The sequence below is a fragment of the Numenius arquata genome, chromosome 3 (genome assembly GCF_964106895.1).
Source record: "Numenius arquata chromosome 3, bNumArq3.hap1.1, whole genome shotgun sequence".
In the NCBI taxonomy this organism is placed as follows: domain Eukaryota; kingdom Metazoa; phylum Chordata; class Aves; order Charadriiformes; family Scolopacidae; genus Numenius; species Numenius arquata.
In genome coordinates, this window is record NC_133578.1 from 5,037,498 (window position 1) to 5,052,276 (window position 14,779).

At 37.2% G+C, this 14,779-nt stretch overlaps 1 protein-coding gene across 1 annotated transcript in view; it reads right to left on the minus strand.

Moving 5' to 3' along the window:
- Positions 1-14,779, minus strand: part of ARHGAP15 (Rho GTPase activating protein 15) — a 333,370-nt gene that overhangs the window by 104,328 nt on the left and 214,263 nt on the right. The window contains exon 11 of the mRNA XM_074145377.1: positions 4,709-4,786. Coding sequence (XP_074001478.1) covers positions 4,709-4,786 — 78 coding nt within the window. The remainder of the gene's footprint in view (positions 1-4,708; positions 4,787-14,779) is intronic.

The window sequence follows — 14,779 nt, forward strand, 5'->3', positions numbered from 1 at the left end:
ATATTCCAGTATATTCTTATAGAAGAAACAAGTGAAATACTTTAATTCTTTTTGCCAAAGTGGTTTTTTTTGTTAACTGGAGGTAATGTCAGGGTAAGATTAAATTCACCTTTTCCCCCCAATGTAGTTACCAATTCGGATATCTTTAGCTGTCCTTTTCCACGTTCCATAAGAAATGTATCCCTCTGCAATATTGAGCTTCTATAAAAAAATCATATTTCCCCCCCCGCCCCCTTTTTGGTACATAAGTATAGTAACTAAGCTGTAAAAACACAGTAATTGACCTTTGGATGGTACGTGGTGTTTCGCAGCTAACGCATAAGGTATTCCACATGAAATAACGGGATGCAAAGGTCATCTGTACAGCAAATACCAAGCATTTTGCAAACAAAGCATTGGATATAAAGACAATTAGGAGCTCCCTTGTATTATGTATGAACCAACACTTACTGAATGAACCAATAAGTATTGAAATTTGTATTTCTATGGTTAGTTTCCCTGAACATATATGCATTAGGATAGAATCCTAGTGTTTCAGCAATGTGTTATGAACCCTTTATAGCTCCATTTTTTTCAGTTAATTTAGTACTCATGAAAATTGCTTGTTTGACAGTTGTAGAAATTGAATGCCTTTCCAGCTACCCAGCAGATTAGCACAGGAGTCATAAAGAAATAAGCTTCTATCTCAATGATAGATTGTTGGGACAACAATGAGGATTGTTGGGACAGGCACAGGCAAACAGGACAGGGAACCCCTAGGGTTTGGCACAAAGAAGGTCTTACCCCATAATATCACAGTGGGCATTAACACAAGGGGTTCAGCCAAAGCAGAGAGCACACCACAAACTCACACTCTTACTTACATACTAACATCTTTATGGATGAAGAGGTTTCCTTTTTTTGATGTTTTTTTCCTTTCTCAGGCATTTTTGGCCTTACTATTGGCACTTTTGATCAGGTCAGAAGCTTGCTTTTGAAAAGCATCTCTCATCTGTCCTTACTTTGATATAGTGGTGCCTTAATGGTCCTGATTAGCCTCACCTGGGGCTCCAGGTGACGAGCCCTGACCACGGGTCCAGAACCCAAGTCAGCCCCATCCTCGGGCTTTTGTCCAAAACAACTGATCTTCTCAATAGCATCCTCATACGCTGGCACTGCCAGTACACTTTACATGGCTCAACAGACCCATTTAGATGACCTTATCCTTTTTCCTACAGGTGTGAATTAAAAGTATATCCAATATCTGTAAAGGCTTGAGCTTACTGGATCTTGTTTAAACTCGGATTTTTCATAAAATCCCTAAAGAATTGCCAAGTGCCAAAAATTCTTTTATTTTTTATGATTTTTTTTTTTAAAGTTTACAACTATTATGCTGAAGCAAAAACATGGAAAGCATAAGAGGAATGGATGTTTCTGTCTAATGTCTCTGTCTATTATAGAACCCCTTATTATAAGTTCTCAGCCAGAAATATTGGATGATTGGAAGCTTAGTTTCTAAACCCAAATTTCTTTCAGTGCGTGTAGACTAAGAGAAGTACGAATTTCCTGATGTCACTTTGGTCCAAACAGCATCTACTGCCTTGATTCAGTGATTTGAAAAATGATGACTTAGAGTTTCGAAAGCGCTGAGAGATGTTATAGCCTGGTTCTCTTATGATCAACTGATCTTTTCAGCTCTTAATGGGAAAATAAATCATAGATAAAAGATAATCCTGTTGCACAGAAGCAAAAAAGGTGTGATATCAATAGACTTTTATAGAAAAAGAAAACTCTGTGAAAGGGATAAAGTAAATAAGGTAGTTTGTTCTGCTGATGCTCGTGTTGGCAAGGTCAAAGCCCTGTTCAGAAGCTGCCTGCCTCAAGAAATGAGAAGGAAACACAAAGTATATTCAGAGAATTTAAAAAGATACAAGGCATGGTTTTTTATTGTAAACCCATCCTCACCACCAAAAATCTAGAATGTAAAGGGTCTTTTTAGACTTTTACTCTTCTTATTTCTTCTTTAATGATGAAGTTGTCAACTGTTAGTTTTTCTTTTCATATCTACCAGTTCTCTCATTTAACTTTTGATGCTGCAATGACATTAACAGTATAGGAAAAGGAGCCAAATAAAGCTTTGCTATATTCTAATTAATCATTATTCTAATAAAAAATACTTTGATATGGCAGCCAGCCTAGAGTCTCTTCTATGATCTTTAATTTTCGATGCGATACATATTATTTATATCCTATAAATGTAGGTGTAACACAATGGCAAAGCAAGCAGGAAGAAAGAGCCCATTAAGTATTTGGCCTGTATAAGAACTGATTGCACAGTCAATCTCTGCAATGTCAATAGGCTTTTTCAGAACATTTGTTTGCATTTATAATTAAATTAAAGTTTAACTATAATAAAAAAAAACACTCTATGGGAAAAATCATATATATAAATAATGCTTTCTCACTGATAACTACAGAAAAATGAAGGTATAGAGATTGGAACTAGGAGGTCACAATAATTAGCAAGTGAAAAAGTGATGTGTGGCAAGTGTGTTATTAAACACCATCCCACGGCAGAGCTTTAGAGGACTGGTAAACAAGCAGTTTGAGAGCACACACTGGTTTTCAAAGTAACTTTTGTGACTTAGGAAACAGTCTGAAACATCTGCTGTCTTCAGCATCTAACCGACAGGGGACAACAGGCCCTTGTGGACATCAGGTGGAGACTGCTGTTGTCCTCCCAAGCACATGTTAAGTAAATCCTATTTAAACCATCTCCCCAAGGTGTTTTTTTGCAGGTACGTGGTGCCTCTGTGGGCTGTTCCCTGCCTGCATTTTCCATTAGTCACTCAATCGGCAGATTTCTTGCACATGTCCTAAGTAGCCAGTGTCAGAGTTGTTCTAATGCACCATTAAGTTTCCTTTTATACATTCATTTTTCGCAGTGGTATAAACCAGAAGAAAAAGGTGCCTAGTACCTCTGTGCTGCAAAAAGCCAGCTTAAACTTCTAGCTAGCCAGACTTTTTCTAGCTTTACAGTATCAGCCCATCTGTTTTAGGGGAAAACTTGAGCAGTAATGCTAACCTCAAGTACGTTAACCTTTGGATGCCACGAGACATGATAGACATGACCATTATTTTTATGGCACATTTTTTCCTCAGCAAAGATCCTAGGTGGTGAAGAAGGATAGAAAATGCTGGTTTTGCCTCTCTGTCTCCAAACAAAATACAGTTTACGGTCGTTTGAAAGCCAAGGCAGACTACATTATCGACACACAAATATCCAACAACTATAAATCTAAGACAACCCAAGTAATGAGTCAAAACCGTGAGGCTGATGATTTATTGTGTCTCACCGATTTTACTGGCATAAATACTGATTCCTCATAAACCAGCGTTCACCCTCCAGTTTCAGCTGAAGACAAGACTGATCTGGAGCAGCTCAGCAGGTGGCAAACATCTATTGTTCCCCTGAAACTTTCCCTAGAGATGTAAATGGAGGCTTCAAGGTGGGAATGTTTTTGTGTCTCTCATGTCTCTCTGTTTCATGAGAATTTTTGAGTCAAAACTCTTAGTTTATGTATAGTACAAAACTAATTGAGGAAGTTGTTCTCCAACAGCTATCACCTCCAGAAAACACATACAATACACAATATTTAGCAGTCCTGGTACTAGGTTCCAGGTAACTTTTAAAAGAGTTAATGAAAAGTAGGAGAAAATGTTGCAGCAGCTTCACAATCGTACTTGATTCATTCAAAAGTATATAAAGGCTATAATTCAGTTTAAGATTTGGGATTTTTCCCTATTTCTGAGAAGCTTCATTTTATTTCTCATTAAGTACTATCAGGAGATTCTCTTTCATAGGTGATATTTGCTAAGCTATTAAATATGGGGATGTTTAGTTTTTGCCAAGAGTAGTAAACTGTTCAGAGAGGCAAATGTATTTGTCATGTACCTTAATTAGCTACCAATATTGGCTTCCACACCTGTAACAGTATCTATTGATCAATGATAGATTCATTTAGGCCACATATGTGAAAAATGTTCTTTTTTATTTGTGGAAATATGTTCATTATATGTGGAATCTGCGGAAATATGTTCAGCAAATGTTTACAAGTTGGTTCTCATTCTGGCTCTCAAGTGCCCAAAATATTCACCTTCCCTCTTCTCATTTCCTGGGGTCAAATCTTTGCAATTTCAAAATCAGAGGTAACTCTTCCACTAACTTTGATAGAGCCAGTACTCCACTTTTAGTATTTCCTTTTCAGTTCTTTTCAGCACCTTTTTCTCTTCCACTGGTTTCCTTTGGATCCCTGTTCTGCTTTTGGCTTTGTTTAACTTTCAACATCCAATCTGCTATTTTTCCTTTTAATCTTTTTTTTTTTTTCCCTCACTTTGGTTCTTTGATTTCTACATATGCTTTGGTTTTTGCCATCTTATTTCATGTATCCATTCCCTCCTTTTTTCTTTTTTTTTTTTTTTTTTTGGTTTTGTTTGTTTGTTTCTCATCTCCTGTTTAACTACTCTTTTCCTCTGCTTACTCTGCTGTTTTTCCTCTCTCCTGGCTGACATTTCCCTCTGTGCAATATCTTTCTACCTTCCCTTTCCTCTCTTTTCCAAAGCACGGCTCATCATTCTATGCCACTAATGTATAGCAGATTCTGAAATACTGTCATCTGAGACAGTTAAGTACTAAACAAAACATTACCAGGGTGGAGGAATCACTTACCCTGATTGACAACAAATCGTAACTTCTGTATTGTTGCCAGATTGCCGCTAACTCTGTATATTCCATCAACATCTAGACCTGAAAGAGAAACACATATTTCATTTTAGATCATATAAGTATTTTTCTTTGTACGTCTGTCAGGAAGCCAGAAGCGCCCTAACAAGTATGAAGAAGAGCCATGTAGTGAACGACTGAAAAATAATCCACCTGACAACAACTGAAGTGCTGCCTGCCTGATTAAAACAACAATGAAAAATAAAAGTGGTAGATTAACTTAAGTGAAAACAAAACACCTGACTATAATTATCTTGTAATTCTGTCAGCGGAGTGCAGTTCTGCAAGGGTATTCGAGTGTGACAGGGAAAGGAAGAGTGAATTAGCTCTCGTGTTATAGAGAAGGGCTGGTTGGGATACGCACGATGCTTTGCAAGCCCTGCTTGAACGTGGGGTGTTTATATTAATAGTGCTGGGGAAACTTCTCAGTCTGGGGCTGGGGCTTTTCAGACGTGAATTTCTAAGGTTGTGACCTTTCTGAAAATAAAGTGATGAGATGCCCACCCTGAGATCATGACGTGCATGAGACTATCACAACTACTGTTTCTCTACTATATTCTTCACAGCAGATCAGACAAGTTTGAAGATGAAATTAAATAACCCAAATAGCATATGCCCTGGAGTACATTTCTTCATTAATATAGGCCATTCTTTTCAAGGACAACCTGACAGTTTTGTTTCTCCCTGCATATCTACTCAAGGTTTATCTTCTAGGTGAAACTAGATGTCATACTCCCTTTTGTGACATATTATCTCCTACAGCAAGCTCTGCTGATATGACTGTTTAAAATAGCACTTCCAGCCCCGGTTGCATAGCTGTAGCATTTCAAAGCACATGGGAACTGCTCTCCTTTCCCAGGAGAATTAGCTATTGTGCAAAAAACAACCAAATCTGCATGCTTAAAAATGGAAAACACTTAACTGTACATTGTCGTTTCACGTTTAAAACTTGCAAGTACATAAGAAGCGAAGTGACTCTATACAAAACAGTTTTTTTTAAGGCTACTCATCACTTGGAACACAAGTTTTAATTAGCTTTTGGCAAGCAATTTCAGAGAAAAACCTTTCTCTTGGAAAATGCTAATTTGTTAAAACCAAAAATTTTCAGGAAATATTTCCCTACAATGTATCTAGGGGGAAATTTTTTTCCAATTCAGGGTGGGGGGAAAGGAAAAACTGAAACTATAGGAAAGAGGGAAAACAAGTGCAAAAGCCCAGAAACCAGGTTGTAATTAGACTTAAATAGGAAGGAGGTGAGGTTCAAGTCCTTATTTCAAAGATACTTGCATCGTGCCTTGGCAGATGAGGGCTGCAGCCAGTGGACTCAACTGCTTGGAGGTATTCCTCACTGATCTTGAAACATTTTAAAAGATTTAATTTTCCTTTTGATGTAGACTGAAACCAAATAAAGTCTTTCATTTTTTTTTTTGTGTTTGCTTTCTCTCTCAACAAAATAAAGTTCTTATTTTATGTCTATACTGTTAAGAATGTCCTGATTTGGATCTATTTTTAAAAAAGGAATAATAATTCCATGTTATACGTTGGTTATCTATGATTTTTATGAGACAATTTTCTACCCTGCACCTGTGGGTGTCCTGCAACATAATACTGAGAGTGATGATTCATTTCAGGAAGATCCCCTTTGGTTACAGAGGGATAAAGAAAAAGTTTATTTAAGAGAAATCAAAAAGGATTTGGTAATCAAGACCACTTGGAAGTTATCCATCTACTGGATATATAACATATGAGCAAATGGAAATTACTAAAATGTTTAAGTAATGCAATTCTATCCTAAATCTGAGGAGTCTCATTCTGTTTTAGTAAGAGGAGAGTGAGAAAGCAAGAGTAATTCCCAGCACAGGAATGTAGGACTCGTGATAAGGGAGTAAGAATTGCATAATGTAAATTGAAGCCTAAACCAGAAAGTAAAGAAGAAAAATCAAACAAAACAACAATCAAACAAACAAGCCCCAAAACAGAATGTTAACTTTTATTCAGATCTAACTCTATTTGGTTCTTAACCTCTTTGGGTAAATGGAAGTGAAAGCAATACATGCCACTTTGCAAGAAATAGCAATGTCTCACGTTAATAGCATCCGTTTGGAACCTATATAAATTATCCAGATCGAATGAAAATGACAAACTATGTTGTAAATTGGAGGATATTACATCTTGCAAAACGATCTGGAGTATACAAGTGCATTACTATTGTTATAAATTTACTTTGGTCCAGAAACGATGTCTGATTAGCATTTCATTTGGACACTATACAATATGGCAGAGAGAAAAAAAAAATCAATAAAAAAAATTCCAAGAATATCAAGGCAATTATAGTGTTCACGTGCCATCAACTTTCTGCTCCAAGAACTTTGAAAGTTAAGCCAAACCAAACCAATGCAAATTGGTGGATTTGGAAATCCTTTTCATGACCACATTATCTTAGCTGGATTGTTAACAACTTATTTTGGAAATCCAACTAGGTGCAAAAGAGAAAGAGAGAGAAATAGAGAGAGAAATATGTCTTTATAGTTCTAATATCCTGATTCTATGAACAATTTTCAAAGCAAATTCACTTTTAAGGGCACCTCTATCAAGAAGAAAAACATCACTGCACTGCTGTCAGTGTTTCTTCACGTCAGGCTATAAATACTTAGGGAACAAGATGAAACGAAAGCTTTGCAAAGTTTCCTATCTGGTGCTGGCATTTAAGTACAGTGGTAAAGAACCTTTCAGAAAAAAACATTCATTGTAATAAAGTCCAACTGTTGTTCACTATAGGATGACCTTCATGTGTTTTGGAGTGGGGTTTATCAGGGAAGAATCACTGGATTTTGCCCTAGAGAAGAATTTTTTAGTGTGTTATTCGTTTTATATCCCCTTCTCCAACTTTGTTTCTGCTTGTTTTAATGAGGAACCTGAGAACAGGATGGACCCTCAATTAGAAATGGCAGCCAAAAACATGGTAAAGACTTCAGTATTTCCACTCTAAATTTTATGAAGGTATAAGAAATGTAGGAAAAGGACTTATTCAATAATACATCAGTTTAGCTGCCAAAATATAGGCAGATTTTAACTACTTTCATTAAAAAATCATACAGGTACTCCCTGATGAGAAAGTTAAAAGGCAACTGAACTTAGGCTTGGTTGAGAATAATGAACAATAATAAATGTTATACACACTCTGCATAACTGTTATTAGAAGAACACTTATTTAAGACATTATTTGCAGTCCTGCTTGTAACCAAAATGGGAATAACCACAAATGCAGGTCAGTGTCAGCTCCAGTAGCAGTTTGAGCTGGAACCAGGTAGTGCAGAGAAACACTGAAAACATAGTAAATAATTACAGCTTAGATGATATATTTATCCAGACGTACTTTTTAAAATATGAGACTATTGGTTGAGGGAGTTTTAATGCTTTATGAAATTCCTTGAATGAAACCTTCTCATTAATTTCTTTCTGTTGCATAGGACAAATCGCTCTCCCAAATCCCATTTCGTTGTGCTTAAACTTAATCTATATTTGAAAATATCTTCAAATTAAATTTGACAATATCTTCAAACTGAATATAAAAGGACATTTTCTATGTGCAGGGGGAAGGGAGGAGTGGTATACAGAAATTACTCTCTCTGTTTTTTAACAAGATTCAGAATTTGAAACATGCCATTTTAAATGGTACTAGGTAACTTCCTGCACAGAAACCCATGAAACTTTCACAATTAACGTATCCTGAAATAGGTGTGGTCCCCAGGCCTGGTAGGAGTTTTGTAAAAGAAACCATCATGCTGGATTCAACAACAAAGTGAAGTACAAACTTGAAGAAAGGCATTCTTTAGTTAGTCCTTTCATTTAAAATCAGTTATGTTCAGGGCAAAAATATTGTATTTCAAAGGAGCCTATTATGCCTTCCCATAAACAGAAAGATCATACGTTTTAAAACTAAAGTATCATTATGTAATCAAGCTGTTGTATTATAAACTATTTTGTGGGCTCAGATGCCCAGGGCTATCTTTACAAATATTTAAGAGGTCATTATCAGGGTATGTTCTCCCTAAAACTATAATTCTTTCCTCCTGTTTTCATATGCATCTTACCATAAATGTCTGATATATAAACAATTTTTTAAAAGTTTACTAAGGGCACAAAAGTGAGGCATGAAGTCATTTAAAGAAGAAGAAATGGGTGAATGCAACAAATATAGCAATGGCAAGATAATGTGTCCGATGAGAAAAACACCACAAAACAACGTGCAAGAAAAAATAGAGTTCCACAGAAGGATCAATATTTATATGCCCGTAAAAGGAAAATCATGAAAAGTAGCAAAGAATAAAGCTGACACAGGTCCCATCCCTGGTCCAGAGAAGGTACTGAGCTGCCACAGAAGTGGGCACCAAGCAAATGTCATGTTAAATAGTTCTACCAGATAGACAAGGAGAAACAAACCTAGGAGAGACCAAACAGTGCGTGGTATTGGAAATCAATCTTAAGGACAAAGAGATAATCACTGTTGTAAAAAAATAAATCAGTTTTCACTTATCAGTACTCAGGCTATATATGTGTCTCTCTTTTACAAATGAAATATAGAGAAATATTTGGAGATGACTAAGGCTGGAAACAGTGGCAGAAGAGTTATTCCAATATTGTAAAAGCAGTAAGAGGGATGCACTTGGAGACTGGCTAGACTGACCTCAGTCCCAGACAGTGTACTTAAATAATTAATTCAGGACTCAATGAACAAATAATTCATAGCAAAATATAATTAATCCCAACCAGCATGGTTTCATGGAAAACAGGGCCTTGTCTAGCAAACTTGTTGCATTTTTTGATAGGATTGGATTTTTGACAGGTCTGGTTGATAAAGACAATGGTGCTGAAATAGTATGTTTGGATTTCCATGAGGCTTTTGACTTAGTACCACATGACATTTTGATTAAAGCACTTGCATTTTATGGAATTAGCAGGGCATATATTACATGGATTAAAAACTGGCTCAATGACAGACCTCAGAACATGGTAGTTAATGGGAGATATCAGTTAACAAGGTCATAACTGGCAGAGCTCTCAAGAGTGGAGCTCTCAGTCCAGTGCCATCTAATACCTTTATAAGCGATGTGGACAAGGAGACAAAAAATCTCTGTTGGCAAAGTAAGCAGATGACACAAAGATCAGGGAGACAGTAAATAATGATGAGAACAGGTAAAATTACAGAAGATCTTAAATGATCAGAGTCTGGTTAAATAAGTTTTCATACAGAGAAACCCAGGGTACATCCAACACTCTGGATGTAGGTTACAAAAGACTTGAGGGTTATTTTAGATAATTAGCTGAACGTGATCTCTCAGTTCAGTGCTGTAGCAGGGAGGACTAATGTCATCCCTTGAATTATAGAAAGAGGAGTATCAAACAGAAGCAGGGAAGAGATTGCACCTCTTCATGTGCTACAAATAGGATCTCCAGTAAAGCACTGTACTTGATACTGAAGCAAATAAAATGAAACATAAGATATGTGCTTCGTTGCTTCGAATTAAAGACTGGATGGAGAGATGTCCTCTCCATCGGTACTTTACACATGATTTGCAGGTACTGAACTCATGACCAGCACTGCCCAGCTGCGGAACCTGTGACAGACAAGCCTAAATTCAAGGTAGCATGAAAAAGATTTTCTTTATTCTATTATTAGTAGAAATTTATCACTGCATCAGAATTTACCAAAGGCAGAGATAGTGGGGGAAAGAAAGCAGAGGAGAAGTTGTACTGGTTCTTAACAAGCTAAGAAATGACTCTATAGAAGTTGTCTGACATGAGGTTTGGTGAACCTCTTTAGGAAATTAGCTAACAAGAAATAATTCTATGTTTGACTGCAATAATATCAAGAAGATGAGGGGCATTCCTACATAAAAAGAGAATCTCATTTTTCCTTGCGGTAATAACTTCAAGACACAATGAAAGGAGAAAAGCTTGACTAAGATCTTATTGTTTTCAAGACCCTGTAGAAACTGTTTAATGGAAGCAATTACAACCCTGAATATGAGCATTACATACTGAGAATAAGTAACAAGTGAATATGATGGATGATATACTTTATTCTGTTTCATATCACTTGATGGTAGAATTCCCACTTAGATATTTACATACAAATAAATAAGGGTAGCGACAGTACAAAGCCAGTGCAATTTAAAGCAGCACACAGTTCATTGCTACGTAGGGCCACTGTTTAATGCCTAAATCAAGCTCTCTATGCCTTCGTCGTCTTCTCTATTGTGTTGCACTGTCTTTGACATTCAAGAAGTTTATGGTTTAAAATCCCCAGGAACAGCAAGACTTAACTCGGACGGCTCCCTCTAACAAGAAACAAAACTCAGCTTTGAAGCTGTTTGTTTTGAATGAAACCATCGAACATGCAGCGCGTTCACTGTAATTTTGCCGTTACCTCCAATATATACTTTTGCCGTTCCGATAGTCCCAGTTCTTGCAGCTAAACAAAGTGACCTCATTGCTTCCCACTGTATTTTCTTTTAAACATTGGCTGGGATGATTGAGATTCAGGAATGTGGGAAAATGGATTCCCAAGCCACGTCCATCCCCTTTAATTCTGAGCTGTAATTTTTGGCTTGGCTTGAATCACAGTCATCACATTTCAGTCTGAATCTCTCTGTAAAGTGATCTTTCTTAAACATTTCTTTCACTCATCATGGGATCAGAAACAAAGCCATTCTAGTCTTTCAGCGAAACACTTACAAACGTCTTTTTACAGCGACTCACAAGAGCTGAATTTCCTTTAAAAATGTTTGAAAAAGAGGAGGTTTTCATTGCCTGATTGTCCTCTTTGTGAATCTTGTCATCTGTATGCCATGAGCTACAGCTATTTTAATCTGTTTTTGTTTGCAATCCATTTGGTGTCCGCCCAAGAAAATGCAGGTGATTCTAATTAACTTACTGCTGAAGATGTGGAAAAATCTCAATTGTGCTACAGAAAATTATACACTTAAAACCTTCCCTCTATTATTTATAACGGCTTATTAATGAAAATGATTACATGAATACATTTACCACCTGATTCATCTTTGTTCACTTTTTAAATCAACAAGGTTTATGCTAAAGGGGAAAAAAATCCCTACTAAATACAGACCTCAAGTACACACATCAACTCGCTGGTTTTTATGGACTGGCAGTTTAAAAGGAAATAACATTGTCTTACTTTATGCAACACAGTATAATATCTGAAATTACCAAATGTTTGGAAATAGGAATTCTCTCTCTGTAACACGTTAGTATTTAATTTTGTGAATGCTTATTTCTTTTTTGTTTGCTTGTTTTCTCTTTTAATACCTCCTTCACCACTCCTATTTGCTCTCATTTGCTGCAGTTACTGCTTCTCACATATGGATCAGTAGGTCCGTTCTGACCAATGTTTAATTTATTTGGAATAAAATAGGATTTCTATGGTTCTCTGCTACTTTATCATGCGTACTTTTTTCCCAGCTTGAGCAAAAAGGTCTTTCAGGAGTACCAGGAATCTTCGAAAGTCCTTCATCAGTAATTCTTCTGGGATACAAGCAGCTTCATGTCCCCAGAGATGGGCAGTTTCCCTCTCTGGAGTTGTGGCCATACGACACTACGGTGAGTGACAGAAGGGAATTTCAGGCAGAGAGATTTGGGTCATTTGTAGGCAAGTCAATAGATGTTACATACTAGCACTGAGTATTTTCCGCTAGGTCCAGCTACCAATGGGCAGTTTGCTACCTTCCCTCAGTTACCATTTCTATTATTCAGTGCCGTGCAATATAGGCCGTGATAGTCTAATTTGAATGTGATGACAATGTGGATAATGGAGTTTATTTTTAGGAGAATGAAAGCCTGAATAAAGGTTATCATTTTAGGAGGAGCTGACGATGGAAAAACTCATCCACTGTGTGACATGATCAGAACAGCTGGGGATGAAATGTGGAGGGTGGGGGAGAAGAGAGCCAAGGTATTTTGTGTGTTCAAGAAATGTATACAACATTGCCATTTCTTATATCCCAGCTGTGCCTGTTAACTTCTGGAAACATGTAAAGCTCAGCAATAAAGCATACTTGACTGATATTTACTGCAATGTGTATTATAAGACATTTTCTGTCACACATTACGTTCTGAAAGAGTTAAGTAACATGAAAAATACAGGCTCAAGATTATATCTGTCATGGATGAAAATACTACATTTATGCCTCATTGTAATCCATTCATTGGTTTATGGACCCCGAGCCCTCCAGGGACTGTCACAACTCCACATGATACTGCTGAGAGCTGTATTTTGCTTTTGGATTTCTGATTTAGCTGAAAGAAGTTTAAAAGCACATGTAGCCTGACAACTCCCTATTGGCTATACAACTGAGGAGGGTCAAGAGCATAAACTATTCCAGCAAAAGCCAGCTGTAACTTATGCTCACTAAACTGGCTGAAGATCTGCCTGTTACAGACAGTAGCATACAAGAAATTTATGCATTTTGCTAAATCCTCCCCCTTTGGTTAAACCGTGCTTCATTTGGGGATCCATCATCACCGGCATCACGCCTGTGTTTTTTTGAGCAGCATCAGAACACTGGGGGAAATTGCACTTTGGGGGGTCTAACTCTCCTCTTAGGACTATATAGGACTTTCAGTCAGGTCCACTGACATCAGAAGGAACTGTGGTTAAAAGCTAAGGGACAGATACAATTCTCCAAGCATCCCTGACTCCCAATGCTGATTTTAAAGATAATTTAGTGTGCAATGGGGACAAATCTTTTTTCCCCGTCTTTCACAATAGCGAGAGATTAAATTAGACCTCAGTAATGTCACCTCCCCATCCTGACTAGTACTGCTGCTTATTGGACTTGTAATGGGTGGAAATGGAAGAACTGTACATGTGGGCACACATAATCTTCAGCCAAAATGGGTAAGGAGTTTGCATTTTCTGGACTGTAGTACCTTTGCTTGGCAAAGAGAAATATATATATATTTAGTAGTAGTGACTGGGATAGGAAATTTAGGATGGAATAGGGATATTTAGGATGGAAACGGAAAGTCACAGGACTGCTTCTTCCATTATTCCTTGGCTTTTTAGCGGTAGTCGAGGAGCCCGGATAGGCCCGATAGTCTTCTAACAGATCCTTTTTTCACTTGACAGACTGCAGCTATGCTCTGTTCAAGCTGAGATGTCTCAAGGTTATCTACCTTGCCTTCAGGAACAGGTCATGCCCAACCATCTGTGGGCATTTCCTACAGCTGTTGGGAATTGCTGGGTAGTGGATGCGGATGCAGCATTTAACTGCTGTAGTTCCACAACGGTTGAAGAAATACCACTTTTAAAAAAAAAGGACTTGTTTCGTTGCATAACACAGAAGCCTGTATCTGTTTCTTATGGTTAGAAATTAGACATGCTTGGTTCTGGGTTTCCAGCAGAAGGAATGTGCAGAACCCTACTCTATAAATGGAGTTTGGGCTCTCATGTGCAGTTGGTAATGGTCTTTGCTTATTCGTATCGCACTGTAGGCATCTATCTTTGTATTTTCTTGTTATCTTTAAGTGGGAGAAAACATTTAAAAATCAGAGTCTTTAGTCTGAGGCACACTATCAGTCACCTTTGGGTGTTACAGACCATGCCTGTGTGGAGAACACAAAGGCACTCCTGGAAGATAAGTATTCATATGGCTATCTAACACCAACTTACTGAATGCTTAGCATTGCATATCTGTTTTACATATAAATATGATAAGACAAAGGTGTGTGTGTGTATATGTGTACACATAGATAACTTTTAATTGAATAGTATCTTTCCCAGTGTACATTGCACACTTTAAAGATATAATAATAATTAAAATCATGGGATTCCACCAAATGTTCTTACACCTTCTTTTGTGTGACAAACCTCTAGTCTAAAAAGTGAGCAAAATTTTCCTGTTTTTTGCAAAAGTCGTATTTAGTCTTATGAAGCAGTGACATTAAGCAGTACTATGTGGAAAAATATAAATGTTAGTTTTAATATGACAGAAGCTT